This window comes from Chlamydotis macqueenii, chromosome 22, assembly GCF_036417535.1.
Source record: "Chlamydotis macqueenii isolate bChlMac1 chromosome 22, bChlMac1.mat, whole genome shotgun sequence".
NCBI classification, from domain to species: domain Eukaryota; kingdom Metazoa; phylum Chordata; class Aves; order Otidiformes; family Otididae; genus Chlamydotis; species Chlamydotis macqueenii.
The window spans coordinates 5,945,052-5,970,456 of record NC_141577.1 but is presented as its reverse complement, the minus strand read 5'-3'; the positions used below and the strand labels follow the sequence as shown (position 1 = coordinate 5,970,456).

General features: G+C 64.1%; 1 protein-coding gene across 1 annotated transcript in view; it reads right to left on the bottom strand.

Moving 5' to 3' along the window:
• Positions 1-310: 310 nt before the first annotated feature.
• FOXO6 (forkhead box O6) overlaps positions 311-25,405 on the bottom strand; it is a 34,788-nt gene continuing 9,693 nt past the window's right edge. The window contains exon 2 of the mRNA XM_086765041.1: positions 311-2,534. Coding sequence (XP_086621167.1) covers positions 1,122-2,534 — 1,413 coding nt within the window. The 3' untranslated portion in view covers positions 311-1,121. The remainder of the gene's footprint in view (positions 2,535-25,405) is intronic.

Sequence of the window (25,405 nt, the reverse complement as noted above, 5' to 3'; positions counted from 1 at the left end):
GCGTCTCTCCCCTCCTCGCAGGCACACAGCCCCTTCTCAAGAATGACCCCCATCACAGCCCCCAAACTTCCACCCTATCCCCCAGCACCTATGGCCAAGCCAAGACGGGACGTGCAACGGGGCGCGGCCCTCAGCACTGCCCACAGCCTCTCTCCTCCTCTCCCAAAGCTTGACCCTTTCTTCCTTCCAACACAAAAACTCAATGGCAAAAGAGTGCATGAAATCAAATAACTACGTCCCCTCCCTGACCCTGCGAGCTCCCTGCGAGCCTCTGGCACGGGGGACAGCAGCACGTCACTCCCGGCAGAACCACCCCGGGCGGGGCTGTGCACGAGCAGGAGCGTGCCCACCCCTGCTCCGGGCAGCGTACGGCGTGGCACCCCCAGCCGCCGGTGGGCACGTGGGCTGCCGAGATGCTGTCCCCAAGGCTGCAGATTGCGCACCCTTCCCTCCATCACCAAACCAGCAACCTCCCCTTTTCACCGCTTGGTATGAAAACCTGCCTGGAGCCACGCAAGGAGACCTGCAGTGGAGGTGGCCTGGGCGTGTGGGCTTGGCAGGGTTCAGATCTCCACCAGGATTTAGGGGGTGACGAGCCCCTCCTTGCCCTGGGGCAGGGCCCCGCTCCCGGCACTGCTGCTCGGAGGACTCGTTTCCCAAGGCGGCCCAGAGAAAAGGGTCCCTTTCCAGACAGGGATGCCCACGCAGGGGGTTCCCACACTACCAGCCATCACCACTCCATCACCCAGCCCAAGGACAAGTCAAACTGGTACCGTCACAGCAGGACACTGGGACCATCCGGAAAGGCTTTTCCTGCTCCCTGTCCCTGGACCCGCCTGCCTCTGGCTGCCTCTCCCACCCGCCTGCCCTGCGGCCTCCGGAGGATGCTCACGGGACAACCCAGCAGACCCGGCACGTGTGTGGCGTGGGGCTGGGGGCCCTACCCCGTCTCAATATTTGACCCTACGGTTTGTGTTTCGTGTTCGACCTCAAGCTCAGACCGATGGCTCTAACCCATCTTAACAAATAAAGGCAGAAGAGAAAGGAAAAAAAAAAAAGTTAGTCTCAATGTTCCCCTCGTGGCTTCTCGGTGGTGAGCTCCCCCCTCCCCGGGGCGGGCGTCACCCGGGCACCCAGCTCTGGTTTGTGGGCTGCGGACCCCCAGGCAGCACAGGCACGTTGAGCCCGTTCTGCGGTGGGAGAGCCGAGTCGAAGTTGAAGTCCATCTCATCGCTGTCCATAAAGTCATTCAGGATGATGGACTCCACGTCGCACTCCAGGCTCCCATTGAACATGTCCAGGTCCAGGTCTGCTGGGAACCTGTCTTGGCCCAACACGGGGGGGTGGACAGCCCCCGGGTAGGGGCCCTGCAGCGAATCCAGCAAGCTCATGTGTGCCCCTTGGTTATTAGCGTAGGAATGCAGATGCCCGTGGTGCGGCATGGCTGTCATGCTGCACGTGTCACTGGGCAAGCTCATAAGGCTGACAGGATTAGCTAAGGCACTGGTGTTGACCGCAGGGTGGTGACCGGCTGGTGACGGGTGGTACAATGCGTTGCTCTTCATGAGAGAGCCCGAGTGGGACGGGTAGGAGGACAACCCCTGCTCCCCGCTCCCGCACAGCAGCGGGTTGTGTCTGTGGCCACGGGCCGGCACCATGGGGCTGGCCTGCGGCAGGGGCAGGTCCCCCGGGACCATGCTCTCCTTGTGTGCGTAGGAGATGGAGGAGAGCAGGTCCTGCAGCGAGGCGTTCCTGTAGGAGCTGACGGGCGAGAAGGTGGCTTGCTTGTTCTCCTGGATGGTCTGCATGGGCAGGCGGCGCATGAGGCTCATGGCCGGCTGGCTGTAGATAGTCCCGCAGTAGGTGTTGGTGGCGGCTCCCATGGTGGAGCACTTGGAGTTGAAGGTGAAACTGGAGTTCCGCTGCCGCAGGGCGGCCGGGGGGAGCTGCTGCGAAGGGCTCATGGTGTAGCCATCCTGCAGGTCCTCCAGCATGCTCTCCCCGAGGCTCTCGTTCAGGCTGATGGTGCCGGTCAGGTCGGTCAGCCGCGGCAGCTCCACGGAGCAGCGGGCGTTGAGGGAAGGAGACATGGTGCTGGAGGGGCTGGGGTACATCAGCGGAGAGGAGGGGGTACCATCGTCCTCCTCTAGCTCGTCCGGCTCGTGGTTGGACATGATGGGTGAGAGGCGCCCGCTCATTGTGCTGGCCGTGGAGTTGGCCCGTGTCCTGAAGTCCGCCCAGGCGTCATACTCATCGCTGGCGTGGGACGCGGGGCTCTCTGACCACTTGGCCTGCTGGGAGGAAGGGCTGTCCTCCCCGCGCTCCTGCGTCACCTGCAGCTGCTTCTTCTTGCTGGCCTTCCCCTTGATCCGCAGGAACTTGCTGTTGTTGTCCATGGAGACTGCCCGCCGGCGGGGCGTCTTCCCCGTCTTGCCCCCCTCGGGGTTCAGCATCCACCAGGAGCTCTTGCCGGTGCCCTCGTTCTGCACGCGGATGAAGCGGGTGTGCAGGGAGAGGTTGTGCCGGATGGAATTCTGTGGACACAGCAAGGATGGAGGGGACGGTCAGCAGCGGCTCCAGCACCCCAGGCCCAGGAGAGAGGTGCCTGCAGGGCTGGAGGGGGTACACAGGGCATCATGGGGGACCTGGCCTCCATCCCCTCAGACACTGCGGAGGGGCCAGGGCTCACAGGGCTCAGCTAGCGGGTCTCTCCCACAGCACTGCCAGGCATTTCACCTCTGGGGACCCATGGGTGATGGCCCTTTGCTGCATTTATCAGCTATCATTAGCACAATTACTGTCATGGCAGGGAGTTGGGGGGTCTTTAACATGTGCCCTGGGGATCTGCACCAGGCAGGGCCAAGTTTCCGGGGACTCTTTTCTATCAGGAGCCTGGGGAGGAACAGGGTGAGGAGGCACTGAAAGCAGGTGCAGTCAGAACCACGCACCGGTCCTGGTCTTCTCCATCCCTCCCAGTCTTGGCCACCTGTGTGCCCAGTGGAGCCCACTGGCACACTCCCAGCACAGCCTTGCCCACGCACACCACTGCAGAGGTCCCAGCCCACTCTCCCCCTGCCAGGCACCCAGCCTTCTCCACGGGCAGAGGGACCCCCTTGCCCACACGTCCCTGGGCACCAACCCTCTGGAGCTGGCTCCAAACCGCTTTCCCTGCCCACCATCGTTCTGCAATACACTCCCCTCCTCCCTCGTCACCGGCGAGGGACAAGCATCGTGCAGCACGTGTTGGCACTGCCACAGCCCCAAGCAACGTGTCAGCACCACAGGAGTGAGACCTGGTGCCCAAAATGCCCGTCCCCCTCTGCGAGCAGGGCTGGAGAAGGTCTGGCTCCCTGCGTGTCTGCAGGCCGGGTGCGGTGGCAGGAACAGAGGGCACGCACCCTGCCCAAGAGGCGCGGGCAGCACTGCACGGGTGGTTTGCAATCCCAGCTACGGCCCCCGTTGCCCAGAGAAGGGCTGGCCGGGGAGCGCTTTCCCCCCAACGCTCCTGGCTCCCTGCAGCTGCATCCAGAACCTCCAGGGGTTTTCCCACCTGGAGCAATACTCTGGCCTTCTCGGCCTCCCTGCTGCTGCGGCTCCCTGCCCGGGGGATGCCCTACAGAAGGCAGGAGGAGGCAGGGAGCTGGTGCCACGTCCCAGCGCAAGCATCCCCAGCTGCCACTGCCCAGTGGGGCAACCCTGGGGAGACGCCTTCACAGCTCTGGCCAGGGGACAAGAGGGGTCCAGGACATCTGCCTCTTGCTGCTGATCTTCTGCAGCTCACGGGATGCCACCCCAGCTCCCCGCACGTCCGTTTCCCCGGAAGGGAAAGGCAAGATGCAGAGCCCAGGGAAGAGCATCCCAAAGAGGCACCGGTCCATGGCGTAGACCCCCCTGCTCCAGCACTGCCATGAGGAAGGGGGGCAGATGGACGGGGAGGGGGAAGAAACCAAGGTGCCGGGGAGAAAGTTTGGTGGCGTTGCCGGCGTACAGCGGCATACTAATGAAGAGGCGAGCGAGCACCAGCCTCATCTATCATATTATGTAATGGCTTACTTCTCTGCACTTCATTTATTTGGAGATTGCTCCCAGGCTGGCTCCTCGCCAGCAGCCACCAAATCCAAGTCTACAGAAATCAATCTCGCGCTGACTGATTAAGCCGTGTTTAGAACTAATTGCTCCTTCGTGTGTGGGGAGAATAAATTACGGGCTTTAATTTCACATCTTTAAAATGCAACTGCAGGTATGGGCTAGCCGTTAACCCCTTCCTGCACGGCCCCGCGCACGGCTGGGGACGGGCGGGCCGTGGCTGGCACGGGCCAAGGAATGGGCTGGGACACGTGCTGCCCATCACGGCGGTGGGGGCCCGTGCCGCTGCTGATCGCCGTCAGTCAGGGCAAGCCAAGCCCTGGCAGGGCGAGCTCTCCCTCACCCCCACAAACACCTCTCCCTTCAGCCACGGGCTGACCCAAGCTCCCCTCCGCGCGACCGAACCGGGGTGCAAGTGGCAGGGGACAGTGCACGTGGCCATCACCGCGTCCACAGAGCCAGAGCCACCGGCCAGCTCGGCCCCGCGGTGCCACCTTGCACCCACACGCATCACCCAGGGGGCTGGGGATGCCCGAGCAAGGTTGGGGACCCCAGTATAGCCCTGCTCCCTCGCTGCCTGTGTGCCGCGGGGCTGGCAGGAGATGCGGCAGCTCTGTGTGGCTGGGACTGAGCTGCTGTGCCCAGCAGAGAGAGGGGTCAGTGTTTGGGGGTTTCGGCACGCCATGGCCGGACAGAGGTGACATTCAGCACGGTGCTCACCTCCTCCCCTGCTTCTCCCTCCCGCGTCGCACCCATGCACCCAGCACCGCTGGCGACCCAGAGCCAGGCTGGCAGGGTCAGGCTGCCGGAGGGAGAGGAGGGGAGGGAAGGCTGCTGCCTCTTCTGCAGCTGAGCTTCATTAAGTGCCGAAAGACAGCGGCAATTAAGCGCAAGGTGCAGCGAGCCGGGCTCTCTCCTCATTAGCACCCCGATGCGCTCGGCTGGCCACGGCTCGGGGTGCACGGCGCGGGGCAGCGGGCTGCACCGGGGCGGAACAGGAGCTTATTAACAGCATGCAGGCAGGGACCGGCTGCGCCCACTGCCGCTCCGGCAGCCCCCGGGCAGCCCCACCAGCACGCTGGTGTCCCACAGCACCCAGCCCCAGGCTGGCAGGGAGCAGCGCATGATCCCATGGCCCGAAACGTGGGGCTCAGCTCCGGGCCGGGCCCTGGCAGCGCGGTGACAGGCAGGGGACATCAGGGCTGGCAAAACCCCCCTGGCAGCGGTGTGCAGCAGGGTCTGGCAGATTTTGGCAGCGTGCAGGGGGAGCTGGCAAAGGCTGGTGCCGGCCCCAGGGTTCCCGTGATGCCTCGGCCGTTGCTCTGCCCTTCTCTGCCCTGTGACTTGAAGCCCTGAACAACTTCTCGCAGCAACTTGCACCTTTGCAGGGCTGACATCCTGCATCCTTGCTGTGTCTCCCCGTCTGCCCCCATGTCACCCCTCCCCTGTCTGCCCCACTCCAACAGCTCAGGCCCCTCACCAAAGCGGACAGACCCTCCCGGCATCCTGGCCCCACGCGGCACTGCAGCCCCACGGTACCCAAAGGGAGCAGGGCACGGAGCATCAATCCCCAGCGCACGCCCAGACCGTGCCGGGGGATGACATCCACCATTTCAGGCACTGGCCCTCACCCCCGTAGCTCTGCGGAGGAGCAGGGGATGCTCTGGGTAGCGGAGGCGAGGGCTGGAGGTGGCACCAGGGCTGCCAGGTGTCGCGGGTGGACCCAAGTCCTGCTCAGCCCTGGCTGACGCCAAGGGAGGATGAGGCTGGAGCCCCTGCCAGCCCCTGGCCACTGGCTGCCAGAGGCTTTGCCAACCTGGAAGAGCCTGGTGTCATCCCGGTACCCATCTGCCGGGGGCTGCCCCAGATGGTCCCTGTTGCAGGGCCTGGCACAGGGATGGGGGGGCTGCTGGGAACCGTGGGCACCCATGGAGCCTTCTGGCCCCCCCAGGAGCCCTTCTCCATGAAGCCTCATTGTCAGGGGAACAGCCAGTGTGAAATCGGTCTGATTAGCAATTAGTCCCATTGTAAAAGGATTAGCTGGACCCCATTGTTTGGATGAGTGACTTGACTATCAATTTGCATCTGGCAGTGATGATGATGATGCTGCTGCCGTGCTGGGATCGTTTCCCGGTGTCCTTCAGAGTGGACAGACGCTGTCTGGTGATGCTGTGCCCTGCACAGCAGTGGGGTGCTGCTGGACCACCGAGGCGGGCACTGATGCCAGGCACAAAGATGCCCTTTGCAGCATCCCAAGCACCTTGCCCATCCCCGCTGCCAGCAGCACCCTCGCAGCATGTCCCGGGGGTCACTCCTCCAGCCTCGGGTTGCCTGTGGGTCTCGGGGTGCAAGGGGGGAGGCTGGACACCCTCCTGCCTGCCCCGAGAAGAGCACGAGTGAAGGAAACCAGTGCAAGGCTAGCACAAACTGGTCTGGACCAGAGCTGGGGAGAGCAAATGAGGGGACCCTGTTGACCTGCCCCTGTCCCTGCCACATCCCCTGCCCCATCTGCTGTCCCCGTCACTGTCCCTGGGTGCCACCCCTCCCTGCTGTCCCCACATCACCTGAGTTTTTTCTGAGCAAAACCACAAAACCCCCCAAATCCCAAAGTCCAGCCACCTCCTCGCGCATCCCACCCCTTCCGATGGCAGCACAGCGCTGTCATGCTCGCCGAGACTCCGTGTGCTCCCAGCCCTGCGGCCGGGATCTGTCCGTCTGTCCAGCTGGCCCACCCAGCTAATGCACCAGGGACCTGGCGGAGATTCACCCGCCGGTGAACAGGAGGAAGCAGCGACAGGGCCACTAACGAGCGCTCTGCCGGCTGCTCTCCGGCAGCGTGAGGATGGCTCCAGGGGTCAATTGGTGCTTATTTACTTCTCGCACACAAAAAATGTCAGCGTTGAAGGAAATACTCCAGGGGTCAGAGGCTGCTGGGAGCCCTGATGGTGCCCCATCCCGGGGGACACCGTCCAGAGGTGGCAGTGGCATGGGCCAGTCACTGGTGACACCCCCAAAGATGTTGCATTCACCCAAGGAACGGCACTGTCCATGGGCACCAGCACCTAAGTGCAGGATGGCCGTCACCATGGCCTCTTGGCACTATCCCCTGGGGATGGCCAGCCCTACTCTCTGCCATTGGCATCACCGTGCCACCCACCGCCCCGGCGTGGGCCTGCCCCCTCCACCCTGCCCAGAGTGGCTGGCGGCTGCTCGCAGCCCACCAGCCCTGGCACCGAAGCGCTGCATCCTGAGCACGGCCCACGCCTGCCTGGCGAGCAGATGGCAGCTGGCACGCCACAGCAGCACGCCCTGCGCGCCAGAGGGATGCCAAGCACCCCAGATGCTCACCACCGGGACGGATGTCCCATGCTGATGGCAGCTGGACCCCCACACCATGCCCATCACCTCTGACGGCTGCAGGCACATCGGCCTGCTCCATGGAGCCCTCCGTGCGTGAGTGGGGGAACCCAGCACCGGCTTCAGGCAGGGGGAAGCAGCACGGAAGAAAAAGCCGGGGAGAGGGCAGCCGGGTGGGTGTAAATCCAGCCTAACGCGTGACAAGGCTCCGCCAGCTCCCCGAGGGTGGGACACAGCCGGGCACCGGCACTGCCCCGGGCTCGGGTGGGCCATGAATCCCCGCCGGGCTCTCTGCTGTGAGCAGCCCTGGTGATCTCCCCATCTGCCCCCTGCCCCGGGAGCTGGGGAGCGGGAAGGAGCAGCCCCCGGCGCAGGGCTCAACCAGGCAGTTTTGCAGAGCTGCCATGTGCACGGGAGCTCCTCTGCCCCACAGCACCCCTCGCTACCCCCCTGTGCCAACCTCTCCTACCCCAAGCAGTCCCCGCAGTGCCCTGTAACCATGCAGCTGCCCCACAGCCAGCCCTCTGCACCGCCCCACAGCACTCCACGCTGTGCCCCATAGCATCCCAAAACCGTACCTCCGCAGTGCCCTATAGCCTCTGACAGCAGACCCCCTGCCCTGCTCCATCAGCTGCCTGTGGTGCCCTAGAGCATCCTATAGCATTCTATAGCCAGCCCCCCCCATGACGCCCCATAACCCCCCCCAGCCCCTCGCACTGTCTCGGGCATCCCACAGCCAGCTCGCCGCACCCCAGCTGGTGCCCTAGTCCTGACATCTCCCCCTTGGGGGTCCAGGGCTGACCTCTCACCCCAGCACATCCTTCCCCGCACCGTCGCTGCGGGAGCTGGGTAGGGGGGACGCAGGGGCTGCCCGGTGCCCCCGGGAAGGGCACGGCGGGGGCAGAGGGAGGACGCCTGCCTCCCCGCCGCAGGGGTCTCGCCGGCGGCTGCCGAGTGAAGGCGAGCGAATTCGGGTCAGCGCCTCGGCTGAGCAGAGCGGCTCTGACGCGCTGCTAATTGAACCAAATGCCCATTAGAGGCGTGACGGGCCATGTCCGTGGCGGGCCCTGCGTCGCAGGTGGCTGACACGCAAGGGGCCTGGGGGCTGCTCAGCATGGCGGGGCCGGAGCATCTCCCGCCTCCTCGTGAATCCTGGCCAGCACCAAGCCCAGCCGGCATCTCGTTAAGAGTCGCTAATTACCTCCCAAGCGTGCGCTGGGGCGGGCAGAGATGGGCAGCTGGGGCTCACAGGGGTCCCCATGCTGCAGCCCCCCTCCTTGCGCAGCCCCCCACAGCCCCTCTCCGTGCCACCCCCCAGGGCAGAGCCTGGCAGGGACCGGGCTGGGGGGTCTGGCCTTGCCCTGCCCCATAGATCCACGATGCCGAGGGGCAAAGGATGGCTCCAGGCAGCCCCATGGGGTGTAGGAGCAGAGCCGGGAACCCGCGCCACGGAGCCAGGCTGTGCCAGATGCTTGCCCAGCCCCCTGCCCACGTCCCTCTGCCATTCTGTGGGGCTGGGCGACAGCGTGCCCCAGATCAACCTCTCCTGGAGGAGAAGGTCCAGGTGGAAACCACCACCGCAACCCCAACCCACTGCCAGGGCTCGCCAGCCCCATCCCAAGCCTGGCTGTGGCTGCCAGGGCTCTGGGCCAGGCCAGAGATGGGTGCTGTGGCGGCCAGACGGGTCCCCAAGGTGAAGCTCATCCCCTGCCTGGCCCCATGCTGGTCCTGGCCCACCTTTGCCATACAGCTCACGGCTCGCAGGGGGTCTGACCCCCGGTGCAGCCCCCCCAGGAGCAGCCGGGCTGCACGCCCTGGCACAGCGCTCCCCCTCACCGCCCCTGTGGATTTGGCAGCTCAGTTTGTGTTTGGCAGTTGGCTCGGTGCTTCCCTCCCCCTCCTGACCACCAGCTCTGCAAGCGATTCCCAAACCCACCGGAGGAGTGACTGACGCAAACCAAACCACACGCCGCTCCCCGTGACCCCCGGGCAGCCCCCCCATGCCCAGCACTTGCTCCACAGCCTTTGGCCAGTGGTGCCCACTGGAGCATCCCCACTCCACGCACCCTGGCTCAGCACAGGGAGCCCCACGTGGGTGCTTGGCTCAGCCCCTCCTGCACACCGGGGGTTCACAGTGGGGTGAGACCCCCTGCACACCTCCTGGCCCTGTCAGGAGGTTTCCTATGGCTGGAACCAGCCCAGCGGTGGCAGGGGTGCCACCAGTGCAGAGCATCCCTCTCCCAGCCCTGGTTACGGCTGCTGCCAAACAGCTGGTTGCTACCAAGCTCTGCAATGGGAGTGTTGTCGTTGCCATGGCAGCCGGTTTCTTTTAGCCAGCTGCCATCACTCCCTGTCCTCTTCAAAATCAGGAGTATCCTCCCTGCCCCGGGTGGGTCCTGCCTTGTCCCCATCCGCAGGCACCTTGCTGAGAGCACCCATAGCACCCATCCCCTGTGGGACAGCTTTTCCCCCCTACCCAGTGGGGCCACACACAGGACCAGCATCTTCCCCACTTCCCACTATGGGCAGTGGGGCTCACAGCAGCTCAGCCACCGGGTCCCAGTGAGGTGGCTCAGGGGACGGGTCCCGTCAGCCCAGGGGGAAGGAGACGGACGTATGGGGACGGCATCAGGACTGGCACCCGGTGATTTCAGTGCTGGAGGGACACCTGGATGCTAAATCCAGCTCCCACAGCCTGCTCACAGATGCTCCTCACTTTGGTGTGCCTGTCCCTTGGCCAAAGCCTTGGGCTTCTCCTGATGGGGCCAGCACAGCCCCAAAACTTGCTGTGACTTTGCTGGAGCTCTGTGTGACATTACTCCTCCAGCCATGGCATTGCCAAGCTGGTTCAGGACAGGAGGGGCCAGAATCGCCACTCCTCAGTGCGGCTGGCGGGGAGATGTCCCTTCTCCCCACGGCGTCTGTCCCAAGCCCTGTCCTGACGGACAGCCCCAACCATCACCCCGAGACGACCGCGCTGCCTTCCCAGCAGGATTGTCCATCCTGTGCACTGCCGGGCCTTGCTGAGGGCAGAGGGGGAGCCCTGGGAGCGATGCATAACACAGGAATCCCTCTGCGTCCCCGGCAGAACCGCCATCTCCGTGAATCCCCCAGCACTGCCCGTCCCGCCCCGCCGCGCTCCCCAAAGGGCTCGTTAGATCACATCAGGGCGGCTGCGGATAACGAGCAGGAGTGCTCACCGCCCGGGGAAGCGGGCAGAGAGCGGGCAGGGCTGGGGTGCTCGCCGCCCTGCAAGCGGAGCGGGCAGCTGAGCCCGGGTGCACAGAGCCCGGCCGCAGGCTCGCCGTGGCACCAGGAGCCACTGAGAGATGCAGCCCGGGCAGAGCTGGGCTAGTGCTGCAGCGTGCCCTGATGCCCAGCGTGCCCTGAAGCCTGGCTGGCTTCAGACGCTCCCTGGCTGTGGGGTCCCTGCCGGTGCCGGTGCCGGTGCAGGGCTGGCAGGAGGCAGGGGACAGCCAGGAGCCTCTGCCCACCTCCAGCCCCACACGTGTCCCGTATCCCTGCCCGGTAATGCCACGCCAAAAGAGGGAAGGCGCGTTAGGTACCCATGTGCCGCACATCTCCGAGCCGGTTGGCCCTGGCACGGCTGCCCACTCGCCTTCAGGCTGTGGCAAAGCCAGAGCCTGCTGGGCCACCTGCCCTGGCCAGATGGCAGGGAGACCTGGCGGTGCTGCGGGGCATGGCAAAGCTCCGGAGACCCATGCCAGACCCTGCTGCTCACATCCAGCCCCCCTCGGGGATGCTGAGGATGGGCCGTGGGGCTGGCAGCAGCAGGGGATCGCTGCGCACAGGGCGAGCGTGGGGTCGGACTCTGCCCCCTTTGCACCCTACGAGGCAGCACCTGCCCCCCACTCCAGTGCGGCGCCCAGCCAGTCCAGTGGCAGCACCCAGATGCTCACAGCTGGAAACCACGTCCTCTCCCAGCTCCCCAGAAAATGCCACGGCACCAAGCCACGTGCGGTGAAATCCCCCCAGCACAGCCCCCCAACAAGCTGAGCCTGCGCATCCCCTTCCCCAAGAGACCCACACGGCGTGGCCGTGCCGTCCCCCCACACAAGCCACCCCAGACCCGGATAAGACTCGGAGCCTCCTTCGAAGGTCCCAAGGGCGCTGGTGAGAAGCAAGGTGCCTCCATCCAGGCGACAGAACCGAGCCCCTCTGCCGTTGGGGACAAAACACACCCCCACCCAGCTCCCCCGTCCCAGCCCGCCTGCAGCCCTCTCCAACACGCGAGACCAGGTGAGATGGCTGGGAAAGACCCTCTCCACCATCAGCCACTTCTCCAGCAATACTCTAATTACACCCCAGAGCTGGCCACCAAAATAGCTGCAGTAAATCACTCGGAGCTGCCATGTAATTTTTGCATGAAATTACAGTATTTTTTCCCCTGGGTTCAATTTCCTCCACACCAAGTTCTCACCGCAGCCAAATAATTAAAGCAGCCACGCTCCCTTTTCCTCGGGTACCGTTTTAACTCCCCGCTGGCTGCTCTGCCTGGCACCGTGGCTGCGGCTGGCTGGGGACAACGTGTGGCCTGGCACCCACGGGCAGCCCCTGCCTGCACCCACGCTGAGCACATCCAGAGCTGCTCCAGATCGACAGGCAAGGCGGATCGAACCACACTGAGAGATCCCGGGGAGACCCGGCACCCATGAGGGATGCGCGAGGCACCCCAAGCAGGATGCTGAGCCCCTATGGAGAGGTCCAAACCCCACCGGGCAGAGGAGCTGGCTGTTGTCATCATCCTCTTCATCACCTGCAGCCTGCAGGAGGAAGATGAAGGAAGCAGTGGGTCTGAGCCTGCACCATAGAATCGTAGAATCTTTACAGTTGGAAAAGATCTTCAACATCATCAAGTCCAACCATCAACTCCACACCACCACACCTACTAAACCGTGTCCTGCAGTGCCACGTCTACACGTTCTTTGAACTCCTCCAGGGGTGGTGACCCCACCACTTCCCTGGGCACCCTGTTCCAAACCATCCCACTTTACACAGCGACGCTCGGACACCCGTGGGAGATGACCGTCCTGCGGAGTGCTGTGAAACCCCCTCTCTGGGTCACCCGGCTGCCTGGGAGAGACGCGGGTCCCAGCCACCCATCATCCTCGTACCTTGTCCTGCCCAAATGCATGGACCGCTTGTGGCACCACACTGACCTGAGCAGCAACAGAAACCCCAGACGCTGAGCGTTTTGCATCCAGCCCCATCCTCCCCCCCGTGTCTGTTCAGTCAAGGCTGCCCTGCTTTTCCGCCCAGATCTACACCAGAGCTGGACTGTACCCAAAAAAGCATGGAAAGGTGGGCACGGAGCCATGCGCTGGGGCACACGTGTCCCCCAGCATTCACTCTGCTCCAAGTGTTCCCCACCTGCCCCGGGGGCCCCAGGTCAGCCCCGAGGACCAGTCCCACAGGGATGTTCGTGGGATCAGTGAGTCCCTCTGCGCTCCGTCTCTAGCCACAGGTCTTTCGAGGGGCCTGCGGAGCAAAGCCAAACCCTTTCTGACACTGTGTCCCACCCGGGACCCCAGCGGGTTTGTAGTGGCTGCTGGAGCAGGGACGCGCTCCCCGGGCTCTGCAAACCCCCGGCAAAGGCAGCAAACCCTGGGCACGTGCGTGGAGATGCATCTCAGGCCAGCCCTTGGAGGTGAGGGGCTGCTTCGGCCATGCGGGGAAAAGTGTCTTTTGCTTCCCAAACACCTGCAAGGGACTGCATCCCGCCACCAGCAACCACAGAGGGCAAAGGCTTGGGAGCATCAGGGCTCTCAGCCCCAAGAGGCATGGGGACCGGATGGGTCGCCAGGACAGCACGGGCATCTCTGCCACCTCACGTTCTGGGCTGCAGGATGTTTCATGGAACGGTTTTGTTCCGGTAATAAAATACCAGTTGTTCAGGAAAACAAATATTTGTCCTAGTTTGCAGGTTTGAGGCCCCGAAGGTGGGGCAGGGGAGGGTTCAGTGATGCAATGCCTTTGGGTGAGAAGAGAAAACATTCATCGTGGGGACCTGCTGCACAGCACAGCAGTGTTGCAAGAGGCACTGTTTAAAAAAACGTCTGTGAAAATAACGAGCGGTTTCCAGCCCACGGCAGCGTCAGGCCCACCTGCTCCACTCGAGCCCACGGCAGCCCTGCCCGTCCTGGCAGGCTCCCGCGCCATCCCTGCCGTCCTCACACTGCTGTCCCTCTCTCGGGGCACCGTGTCTGGAGCCAGCATCCTGTGAGGATGGGGACAGGGAGGCAGTGGCACGAGCTGCTGTCACAGCTGTCACCATGTCCCTGCCCAGCCAGGAACACAGAGGGCAATGGCCTCACGCTGATGGCCCTCCCGGCCCAAGCAAGCCCAAAGGACCAGGTCCTGATCCGTGCACCACATCATCCCAAGGGAAAGGCAACTCAGAGATGCTGGCACTGCTGAGATGCCACCGAGTGTGGTACCCTCTGCCGCGGGGACCCCAGGGACATCACACAGCTCCAAAACAGCCCCTGGAAAGCAGCCTGTCCCCTGGTCACGCAGAGCAGGCGGGTACTGGTGACAATGGCTCATCCCAGCAGGCAGGGAGGTTCAGCTGCCTGCGCCGTGCGCTCACGCTCACGCACGCACACACGGACCCCGGGGCAAGACGCGTCCCGACGGGAGCTCCCAGCAGGGCTGAGCCTGTCGTGCCTTTAACGTCGCTCAAGCAGCCGAAAAGTCTTGGTCTGTGCCCGGGGCTGCACCGCGCAGTCCCCAGCCGCACGCAGACCCCATTGGGAGAGACGGCGAGACACTGTGGTGGGGGGAACCAGAGCCCCCTGGTCCTGAGCATCCCGCGTGACACACTCATCGCGTCTTGAAGCCCACTTAGCGCACGCAAGTCACGCAAGCAGAGCAAGGTCACCGCAAGGCCCCGGAGATGTTTCCGCAGCTCCAGCCCTGTCAGCTGTGGGAAGGAGGGATGCTGCCCCGAGTCACACAGCCTGGGGCTGCCTGAAGCCAAGGGAAACTGAGGCACGGAAGGGGCTTTGGCAGGAGGGGGTCTTGGAGGAGAAGAGGGGTGGGGGCGAGCTCCCCAGGGGCTTCCAGCCCCTACTTGATGCTGGACAGGAGGCAAAAGCAACCGTGCTGTTGGACAGATGGAAAAAGCTCCATCTTCCTGGGGCGGAGAAAGAGCAGCCACCAGCCCAAGGCTGGAGGAGCCAGAGCGTTGCTGGGCTGTCGCCAGTCCAGGGTGTCACGCCTCTCCCAGTCGCACACACAGTGCACCCACTCCGCACATGCCCACCCCCAGCACACCCGCCGACACCTCCCCACGATGCTCACACAACCCCCCTGCACCCCATCCCGCAGCCCCCCATCCCCAGCTCCCACCCCTCGTGCCCCACAATCGCCCACGCCTGCGTGCACAGGCGCACGCCCCGGCACGCACGCCGGCTGCGCGGTGACTCAGCTGACCCAACCGGCAGCAGCTTGCTTTGCACCTGCTAATTACAGCCCCCCCTCGCCGCCCCCGCAGCTCCTGGAGTCGGGGTCTCGCCAGCCTGCGCTTACTCACAGCGTGGCGAGCCGGGAGGAGGGGAGGCCTCCCCCACGCACATCAGTTGCCCAGCCGAGCTGGGTGGGTTGTGAGCCACCCCTGTGCCCCAGCGAGCACGGGGGCTTGTGCCATTCATTGCAAGGCAGGGTAAAACCCTCTGGGGTGGGAAGCCCCCACACCATGATGCTCCCCACCGTCGGGAAGGCTGGCACCCTGCAGCCTCCTGGCAGTGGCTGAGCCCTTTTTGGGTCGCTGGGCTTCTTGCACAGCCCTGCCCGTGACTCCTGCCGCCGCGGCCGAGCAAGGCACAGGGCAGCCTACAGCCTCCTGCTGTCACCCCACACCGACACACTCGCTCGCGCACGCAGCGCCGATGTGCTTGCACCCAGCGGGGCTGGAGCTGTGAGCACAGCCCCACAGGTGGGTTTGGAAAGGGGGCACCCCTTCAGGACATCCCCCTGCCTTGGAGGGTCAGCAGGGTAGGGGCTGCTGGACCCCCTCAGCGCAGACAGTGCAGGCAAGGGCACAGCGAGCCAGCCCCTGCATGAAGCGACGCACCCAAAGCAGGGGTCATGCCGGCAAGGGGCTGGCTGCCAGCAGGGCCATGGCTCCCCCCCAAAAAAAAAGCAAAAACCCAGCAGACAGTTCCTTCCTGTGCTCACCTCCCCAGCCCTAGCGCATGGGGCAGAGCACAGGATCCGTGGAGAAATCCTGGCGACTGCAGCTCTGCAGGCTCCGATTTCATCCCCACACGATCTCCCCCTCGCTCCGGTGCCTGGCCTGGGGCCCCCGCAGCCGGTCGGGCAGGGCTGAGGGCTGCTGCCTCAGCAAGGGACTTGCCAGGCTCCTGACCCACCTGGGGCTGCCACCGCCCCCGGGTGCTCCCCGCCAGTGAGCGGGAGGCTCCCCACCTCCTCCGCCCCGGGACGCAGCGCTGAACCCTGCCGCAGAGGGCTTCAGCGGGGTTCCGGTCTCTCTGACTTTTACTGGGAGCAGTGGATTTGCTACTTGGGATGAGATGGAGCAAAGCTGCTGGGGACGAGCAGCAAAGCTGTTTGTCCCCAGCTGGCAGGACACTTTCTGCTCAGTGCCTTCATCCCGGGACGGGCTCACGGCATGAACAGCATCACCCGGAAGAAAACAGCCCCAGGACCAGCACAGAGCGGGATGCTCAACACGCCTCGCCAGTGCCCTCCTGGAGGGTAACAGCAAGGCCACTTGCTCAAAGGTGACCAGGACAGGGAATTACCATTGACCCAGACACTCTCCAGCCCCCTTGGCTTTTCTTCCCTGGGGAATACCAACTTCCCAGGAGCCCAGGCACAGCGCCGGGATGAGGTGTGACACAGGATGGGTGCTGTGTGTCCAAGCTGAGCCTCTCCTCTCACCCCTCAAGCCGTCTGTTCACTGGGCTGCCCTGTGCCAGGGGGACCCACGAGGGACAGGGTTCTGTGCGTGACAGGCAGGGCTGCCTGCTCCCCCCGAGGCTGCTGGGCCATTTGCCTCACCTGGGTATTTTTGAGTCTGGAAAGAGCAACCCTGGGCCCTGCCAGCCTGTCCCCACGACTCAGCCACAGCCACCCAAAGCCACCTCGGGCCACCGCACCCTTCCACCGGTGCTCTGCCTTCGGGTGGCGAACGGCTGGGCGCAGCAGAAGGCGATGGGTGGGCTGAGGTCCTGCGCTACCTGCCTGCCGGAGCCGGATGCTGGGTTACCCGGGAAACGGCGGATGACATCGCAGGGGAGGCAGGGAAACTCTGCCCGAGGTGTTCGGGATGCCATTGCCGTTGCCAGGGAAACAGCAGGCGACATCCCGCAGGTAAGCGAGGCTGGTGGAGCTGGGGGGGCTGGCGATGCACCCCGGCTTCGTCTGCCTTCTCCTCCTGCATGAGGGTCCCTGTCCTGCGCCAGACGGGCATGTGCCCTGGGGGAGCCCATGGCGTTGGCCCCCAGCTTGGCACCCCCCTGCGGCACCGGCAGGGTGACAAGGAGGGGTCTTTCCCCTTGGGGACATTGCCACCCTGCCTGGGGCTGCTCTGCTGGGCTGGTGACCGCAGGGAGAGGGGAGCTGCTGCGCCCCGGCCCCATCCGAGCACTCTGCTGCCTGCCACCCCCCTGCCGCTGCCCGCTGGCCTTGTCTGCCTGCAGCGATGCTGGGGGACGCGTTCCCCTGCTTGCAGCTCCTCAGCATCGTTCAGCGCTTTGCCGGGGGGGCTGGCAGCGATGCCACCCCGGGGAGGTGGCACAGCACTCCCGGGGTGCCTGTGGATTAATCACCGTCTCTGCTTTTCCCTCCAGGGGCTCGGAAGCACCGGAGATGCCCCAAGATTTCCCTCGATGCCCCGAACTTTCCCAGCTGCAAATCTCAGCCACTTGCCCCCACGGGGGACGCACCGTCACCCTGGGCAGGGGGTCCCCCCTCTCCCTGTTTGGTCACACAGGGTGGCAGAAAGCCACAGCCCCAGCCCACCCGTGATCTCCAGGCTGCACTTCCACGCGTAGGCAACAGGCAGGGATGCTTCCATATAAAACCAGCAAGACCTGGGGTAACGAGACAGTGGAGCCACGACGAGGGGCTGCCGGGGGGAGGAAAACGCACGGTGTAGCCTCTGGCCCCCCAGCACAGCTCCGAAAATGAATCAGCAACCGCCGGCAGCCCAAGCAGGAAGCAGGCACAGGGGAGGCAGCTGGATCCCTGTGGGATGCTGCAAAGCAACGGGAACACAACAATCCCCCTCCCGCCCATCTCGCAGGAGTTTGGCCACCCGAGGCTGAGTGGTTTTACCTGTAATGGCAAAAATTACATCAGCCGGAACCTGCCGGAGCAGCGGTCCTGGTGCCGCTGGAGGGAGGATCCACACCAGCGCTGTCACAGCCCCACGGGGCCTCTCTGACCCCGAGCGATGGGTGCTGTGAGGGGGTCGGCTCCCCTCCTGCCGGTGGGACAGGGAGGTGGGTGGGAGATGCTCCAGGTCAGGCCATGAAGCATCCTCAGGGCCATTTTCAGTGCTGATGGGTCTCTCTGGAGCAAGAGAGAAAAAAAGTCTGCCCTGCCTGCAAACTGGCAGCAGTGTCACAAGCTGCCGGGCTCAGCCGTGCGCTGCCGCAGGCACTCATTGTCCTGGGACCCTCCTCAGGTCCATGCTGCCAGTGGAGTCTTGTCTTTCAGCTGGTGGAATCAGAAACAAATCCACAAAAAAAAAAAATGTCACGAGGGTCACAAAATATCCATAAAGAGGCAGGAGGAACTGGTGCCCAGAACACCAGGAATAAACCAGTCCTGGGATGCCCTGCGCCTGAACTGTGGGGTTTGAACCCCATCCACAGCTCTCCTGGTCGTTAATTTTAGTTTTTTTCCAGGGGAAATGAGGGGATGGGGACTGCAGCGGGGCCAGGGTGGTGCTGGGCAGGGGGACAGAGGATGCCGGGGCACAGGGAGGAGGTGTGGAGGCAATGGGAAGCCCACGTGTCACTGCAGGAAGGCAGCTGCTCCTGGCTCCTGTCACCTGGAAGCCCATCCCAAAGGGTCCGAGCACCCGGGGTCGTGCCTTAATACATCCTAAATGGGGGGGTTGACACCCCCTCAGCAGCTCCATGGGGTCCCTGGGCTGTGGTCACCTGCCAGCAGTGGTACGACCCCGTGCCCAGCCTGCCAGCTCTCCCAAAAGAGGTTGTGTGGGGGGACGGGACACCCCCAGCCCGCTGACGTCTGGGCTGTTTCCCAAGGGACCTGGCAGCCCTTCAGACGGCTGCCTTCCCCGCGGGGCCCCCGCCCCGCTCCCACACGCTGCCGGCCTCCCAGCTTCGTGACACTGAGCTCTAATTGAATTAGACGCTGCTGCCCGGGCAGCGCAGCCTGCAAACCATCCTCAAATTCCTGGGCACGGCGCCCGCTCGCTGTCTGCAAACCGGTCCCCGTCCCCCGCTCAGCCCCATCCCCTCCTCCCTCAGCGCTGACCCAGAACCAAGCAGTCTCCGATCCCCCCGGAGCGAGCAGGTGGGAGACGGGGTCCGGTCGGTCTCAGTGGGGTTCGTTACCCTGACAATTAGCCCCGGTGAGCGATGCGGTCGGAGGCTGCAGCACTCAGGGCGGGGGGAGCCCCCTGTGCCTCTCCCCGCCGGGGTCAGCTGCGCCGCGGCGGCCGGCGAGCCAGCGCGTCCCTGCGCCAGCTTCCTGCACTACAGAATGTACCGAGGGCCCCGGCAGCCCAGCCAGGGACACGATGTGCTCCCCGCTCCAGGCCCTGTTTTTCCTGGCCAGGCTCCTGCTCCTCTGACTGCGAAGCGCCCGGGCGCTGTCACTCAATGCAGCTTTTGTTCGCTCCCCGCTCGCCTCCCTTCACACCTCCGTCGCACCCCTTCAGCCCCTCTGCGTGCCCTTGGACCCAGCCGTGACCGTCCCCACCATGACCGTCCCCTGGCCTCTCCTGCAGCTCCACCACCACCTGCATGGCTTCTTCCATCCCCGCCAGCACGGCCAGAGATGCTGGCAGCAGCGGAGGCAATGCCGTCCCGCTGGCAGGGCAGCCCAGCATCTCCGAAACCGCAGGCGGCATCGGATACCCGCTGGAGCACCAGCTCCCAAACGCCGTCTCCCAGGAGGGAGGAGGATGGCGTGCCCCTTCTCCTGCCCGCGGCCTCATCCTGCTCGGGGTCCGTCCATATGCCCACATGCGTTACGTGGGGCGCAGGGTACAGCCCATGCAGGCGTCTGCCCCTTGTAGGGCTCAGCACCGTGCCAGCCCCATCGCTCCCCACGCTGTCCCCGCCGTACAGCACCCCTCCCCTCCAGGGAAGCCCCAGGGACACCCATCCCCACTGCCACAGGGGTGAAGCCCCTCCGCCGTGGGGATCTGCGGAGGGCAGGATGCAGAGCTGCCCACGCGGGAGAGCTGAGAGCATCCTGCAAGTCCTGACACCCGCTGGAAAATTGGTATTTGAGGTCCAGCGTAACAGCTTGCTTCAGCTTCCTGGTCATTGAACCTTTCCTACAGCAACAGCACAGTCATCACCACGAACCAAAACTGCCGACGTGCCGTTCAGCCCCATGGGAGCTGGCTCCTGGCTGCCCAGCGCTGCCAGTTTTCCTGCCTTCCCCTTTCAGCCAATTTGCTATATCTCGGCCAATTGACCCAAATTCGCTTTTCCTTTGTAGAAAACACCTCCCCACCAGCAAACACTGCTCAAAAACCCAGTGCCCCACACGCCAAACCTTCACTGACCCCAAAAGCCATCCCCACGACAGCTGGCTTGGCACAGCATGGCTGGCACGGGGATCCCAGTGCTGCGCACGCTGGGAACGGGTACAAATACACCTCGGAATAAACCCCAAACGCTCAGGCACAGCTAGGCACGAGGCTGGACCTCCCGCCCCACAAAAGCAAGCAGGAGTGCCGTACAGGGTGAGGATGAATAGGACCCATGTTCCCAGGAGCATCCCTACAGCCACACGTGCCACCGCTACCTTCCCAGCCCCTAGAGGGTGCGTCCTGCTCCTGGGGCTCGGCAGGGAGGCAGAAGGGACACGGTCGCCCTCATCACCCCCAAAATCCCCGGCGGGTCTGGGTGACGAGCAGTACGTCCTCACACCACGCTGTGCACGTGGCCCTAGATGGCCATGGTGCTGGGAGCCCTCAGATCTGCAGTGCTGGGGAGCCAGCAAGGATGCAAACCCTCCCCGTGACAGCACCGCTACCTGCCTCACGCCCTGGCATCACAGCAATCACCCAGTGACGCTGCCTCCGTCCCTCCATCCCCCCATCCCTCTGTCCCTCCATTCTGCCGTCCCTCCATCCCTCCCCACAGCCTGGGAACAGCCAAACCCGCTCCCACCCCCTGCACCCCACAGATGAAGCCTGGTAGCATCGCTTCTGTATCCCAAAGCCCCTCTTTTTTTCCACCTCCTCCCTCTCTCTTTCTTCGCGGCCGCTTTCCTCGCCGGCAGCGGGAGGGGGGTCTCTCCGGCATCCGTCTGGCAGCTAAGCCCCTGTCGCCATGGGGGCATTAGCACCAGAGCTGCAGGGAGCTCCCCGGGGAGAAGTAAGTGGATCAAAGGGTTTTAGCAGCAGACGGCTCCCAGACAGATCTGGATCCTCTTCAAGGCAGCCACTTGCGGCTACAAATGCACTTTCTGCCTGCAGCTCCCCAGCCAAAAGTTTCACACCAGCTTTATTGCGTTTAACCCCCTCGCTGTTCCCGGCCTGGCAGGAGCTCGGAGCTCCCGGCCCCCGCAGCTGGATCCCAGCTGGATGGGGTGTCACCATCCCCCTGCGGCAAATCCAACCCGGCTGGAGGGATCGGGGTGCTGGGTGCTCGTGCATGCCTAAAAGATGGGGTGTGCTGGGCCGGGCAGCAAAACAACCCGCTTGCTGGTCCTGCTCACCCCAGCATCGCTGGCACCGTGACAAGGAGGAAACTGAGGCATGCAGAGTGGGGGAGCAGTGGGGCAGACTGCGATGCGTTCAGGGGCACACACCCCAACCCACCCCTCCATCCCCTGCCTGCGCCGCCCCCCAACCGCTGACAGCGGGTGGCAGGGGACAGACACCCCTCTGTCCCAACCCACCACCCCGGCCCCTCCTTTATGGCACCCCCAAAGCCAGCCGGCGCTTGCCAAGCTTTGCTGGAGTAACGCCGCGATGAATTATTCAGAACGCGCCGATAATTATAGGAGCCCTCTGCTTCTGCTGGCTCCGCGCAGGTAGGAGCAGGATTGGTGCTGTGGGGAGGGCTGAGGGGCAGGGAGGGGGGGCCTGGGGACCGAGGTCACTGCCACCCCATCTCCCTAGGGCTGTGTCACCATGGAGGTGTCCCAGAGAGGCAGGAGGAGACCTGGGCATCATGCCCCACTGCTGAGGAGCCACTTCTGGGACCCTGGACCTCTGCAGCTGGGTACCTTGCTGGTTAAACTGGGAGCTTTGGGAAGCCAGGCTGGCCCCACTGCCAGCACTGCCCACCCCATGTCTCCGCTGTGGGGCAGGCAGCACCCCACGCTTCCCAGCCCTGCACCCCACATGGCATGGTCCCGCACCCTGAATCTCCCAGCACTGCACCCCGAATCTCCCAGCACTACACCCCGGCCCTCCCACAGCACTGTACCCCACATCTCCCCATCTCCTCAAATCCCGGCTGTGGGGTCACCCCACACCCTGAGCCCCACACAGGCACAGAGACGTGTCCCTGCCTCCCGGGGACGAGCAGCAGGATGGGCGCAGAGGTCTCTGCTAGGATCCCGCTGTGCATCCTGGGGGTGCCCCCCTTATCCCCCCCATGCCAGGTCCTCTCCTCAAAACCCACGGCCACCACCGCGAGCCCCGCGTGGGGCTGCCGCTGCCATGAACCCCGCGCCCCCGCCGCCGGCCCGGAGGCCTGGCAGGCAGCCTCCCCAAACAGCCACTCCTTGGCTGCCGTGCTCAGGCTCTGGGATGGAGGAAAAACAAGAGGGGGTCAGCCAAAAAATACGCACAGAGGGCAAGCGGAGCCTACCACCGGGATCCCGGTGAATGGGGCATGGGAAACCTCGGCGTACGGGAGGATGAGTAAGGACACGTCGCTGGGATGCCAGGGATGCTGTGTGGGTATTGGTGCCACCCGCCAACACAGGATGCGGGGGCACACACGTGCCCCGCGGTGCCGTCCCAGCAGCAGCGGGGAGGTGGCTGGACCACCTCTGAGCAAGCATCTCCCCGGCATGGCATGCGAGGACGGGGCCAGCCCGCGGCTCCGGAGGGGTCTGAGGCGGCACGTCCTCACCTCGTCCTCGGGGTGAGCCGGACCCCACGGCGTGGCCCAGACCCCACGGCGTGGCTGGCTTAGCTCCCCGCGGCATCTGACGCACCCGTCTGGCATTTTCTCATTACACTGAGGGCTGCTGTTGCGCTGAGTGCGTTTGCCACAGTGTTGTCAGTGGCGGGGGAAAAAAAAAAAGAAAAAAAACCACAAAAATACTATTTTGCAGGCTTGGCAGCACAGTGGGAAAACGGGGTGAGTGGGAGTGCTCTCCAATCATCCATCACACCGGCGTGGGCCAGGACACAGAGGGACCCCCACCCCATGGCAGCAGAGGGTGGCTCCCTGCCCCCCCAGACCCCTGCAGGTCCCCGTCCTGACTGCTCGTGCTGCGTGGGGCGAGGGGGGACAGGGCTGTCCCCCTGCAGCTGACACGCTTTGCAGCAACACCCCGTAACCCACAGAGCACGGAGGGGCCGGAGGGGCAGAGCTGAGCACACCAGGGCTCACGAGCGTTGTCACCCACGCACCAGGAAAATGGAGCTTCCCAGTGCCTGCAGTGCACTGGGCCAACTGGGAATCCCACCGAAAGGCAGGTGGCAGTGCCCAAGCTGTGACCCCAAGGTGTGGACATGGGGCAGAGGGCAGGGGGACGGCAGCTCTGGGGAAAGCACCCCCCTGCCCGCAACCCCTCTGCCCACACCTCCTGCCAGTCCCAGCAGCCCCGGGTAGCAGGGAGGGCACGGCGGGGAGGGGAGCTCCAGGTATGGGGTGGGCTGGGGGGGGGTTGGAGGGCTGGGGGGCGCAGGTACGAGGTGTCCAGCAAGCTCAGGTGGGTTTCTAGGTGTGCGGGTTTAGGGTACGGGGTGCATGGGGGAGTGGGTGCATGTTTGCAATAAGCGATGTCTGGGTGGGAGTCTGGGCAGGTGGGGTGCAGGATGCAGGGTACAATGTGCAGGGTGCGGGGTTTGGGGTGCGGGGTGCAGGATGTGGGGTACAGGGTGCACAACGCAAGGTGTGGGGTGGAGGGTGGAGTGTGCAGGTTCTGGGGTGCAGGGTATGGGGAGCAGGGTGCAGGGTACAGGCTTTGGGGAGCAGAGGGAGGGGTGCGGGTTTCAGGGTGCGGGGTGGCGGCCTGGCACGGTGCAGGGCTGCAGGGAGGTTCACGCCATCGCTCAGGCTGACATTCCTGCGCCCCACAGCCCGGCAGCCGCCCCACAGCCCCCCCTCCCCGCCCCGCCTTGGCGCTCCTTGGGCCACGGCTGACCAGGCCTGTCCCAGCCGTGCCCGGGCAGGCTGCGCTCATCCTGCCAACAGTGCCAGCCGCCTGCCAAGCCTGGCACAGCTCCCCATCGCCGCTGCACCCGGCCCAGCACCCTGCACAGAGCCCAGGCATGTCTCCAGCCGCTTGGCATCGTGCCCCCCGCCCCGGCCTCTGCCCCGTTCCCACCTGCCTGCCTGCCTCTGCTCTTGGGTGCTGCCCGTGGGGCTGGTGCCCAGCCCCATTGCCCGCTGGAGCCCTGCGGGCTGCAGGCAGCCGCCTGAAAGCAAAGCATGTCGGGCACAACTGCGAGGATGCGGTGGTCCCGGGGCTGGCACGGCGCTGGGCAAGCGACACCTGGTCCACACGCACGGGCAGAGGCACCGCTCAGCTTCCGCGCCGGGAGAAAGGGCATCACAGGGAGGAAATCCAGCATCCTTCATCCCACCGCTCGGTACCCACAGTCCGGGGGATGCGCTGCGAACGGCGTCAGCTCGGGGCTCCCATGGTACTTTTTGTATTTTCCTCAAAAATAAGAAATCCAAGGGGAAGCAGAGCGGCCCCGTGATACCCCATCGCCCTCCGTCGCGGGCAGCCAAGCCCCTGCCTTTCGCCCGTGCGTAGGTGAGCGCGGACGAGTTGCGCTCCGCCGCCGCGCACACGCATCCACCGCCCGGCGTCCCGCAAGAAACTGAACGGACGGGATCTGCAATTAATACCGGTGATAGAATAGAGCTGATTATAACAATTGGCACAATAATTGCGTTACGCCTAGGGATGGGTGTAAGCAGAAAGCCCGGCAAAAGAGACTACTCTTTGTCTTTGCTTTCCTGTTTTCTCTCCAGCTCGCAGGTAATAGCCAGGAATGGGCAAACCCTCTTTTAATGGACTCCTAATAACGCTGTAATTTCCCTTTGCAGAGAAAGTTTTCCAAACAGTCAAAGATTCAAAACAAAGCAATGATTGTTCCTATTAGCATTAAATTCTACTCTGGGAGAGAGAATAAATCAAGCAAGGGGATTCAATTCAAAACAGAACTATAAAAAATCCAATAATGATTTTTTAATATTAATAAGAAAAATATATTGTTATGCACCCTTAGCATTTAAACTTCTAATCCAATCAGCGCAAAGTGCAGGGATAAATCACAGCCGCAGAGGAGAAGGGAACAACCATCAGGCAGGCAGCAATAAAACGCTGTCTTACATCCCTGGGACAGGCATAGGTTTGACAGTCTTAAAAAAAAAAATTAAAAAAAAAAGCCAAAATTTATGAGCCTGTCGCCCTGCAAGCTTGTTAATTCCTTCCCTGCATCCCCGCACGCGCTCTCCGCCTGCGCGGGGAGGGTGCGAGGCCCAGCCGCCAGCCAGGCACGCGGCAGGCGGGAGGTGACACCTTGGCTGCCCGGACCCCTCGTGCAGCGTCGCAGAGCCGG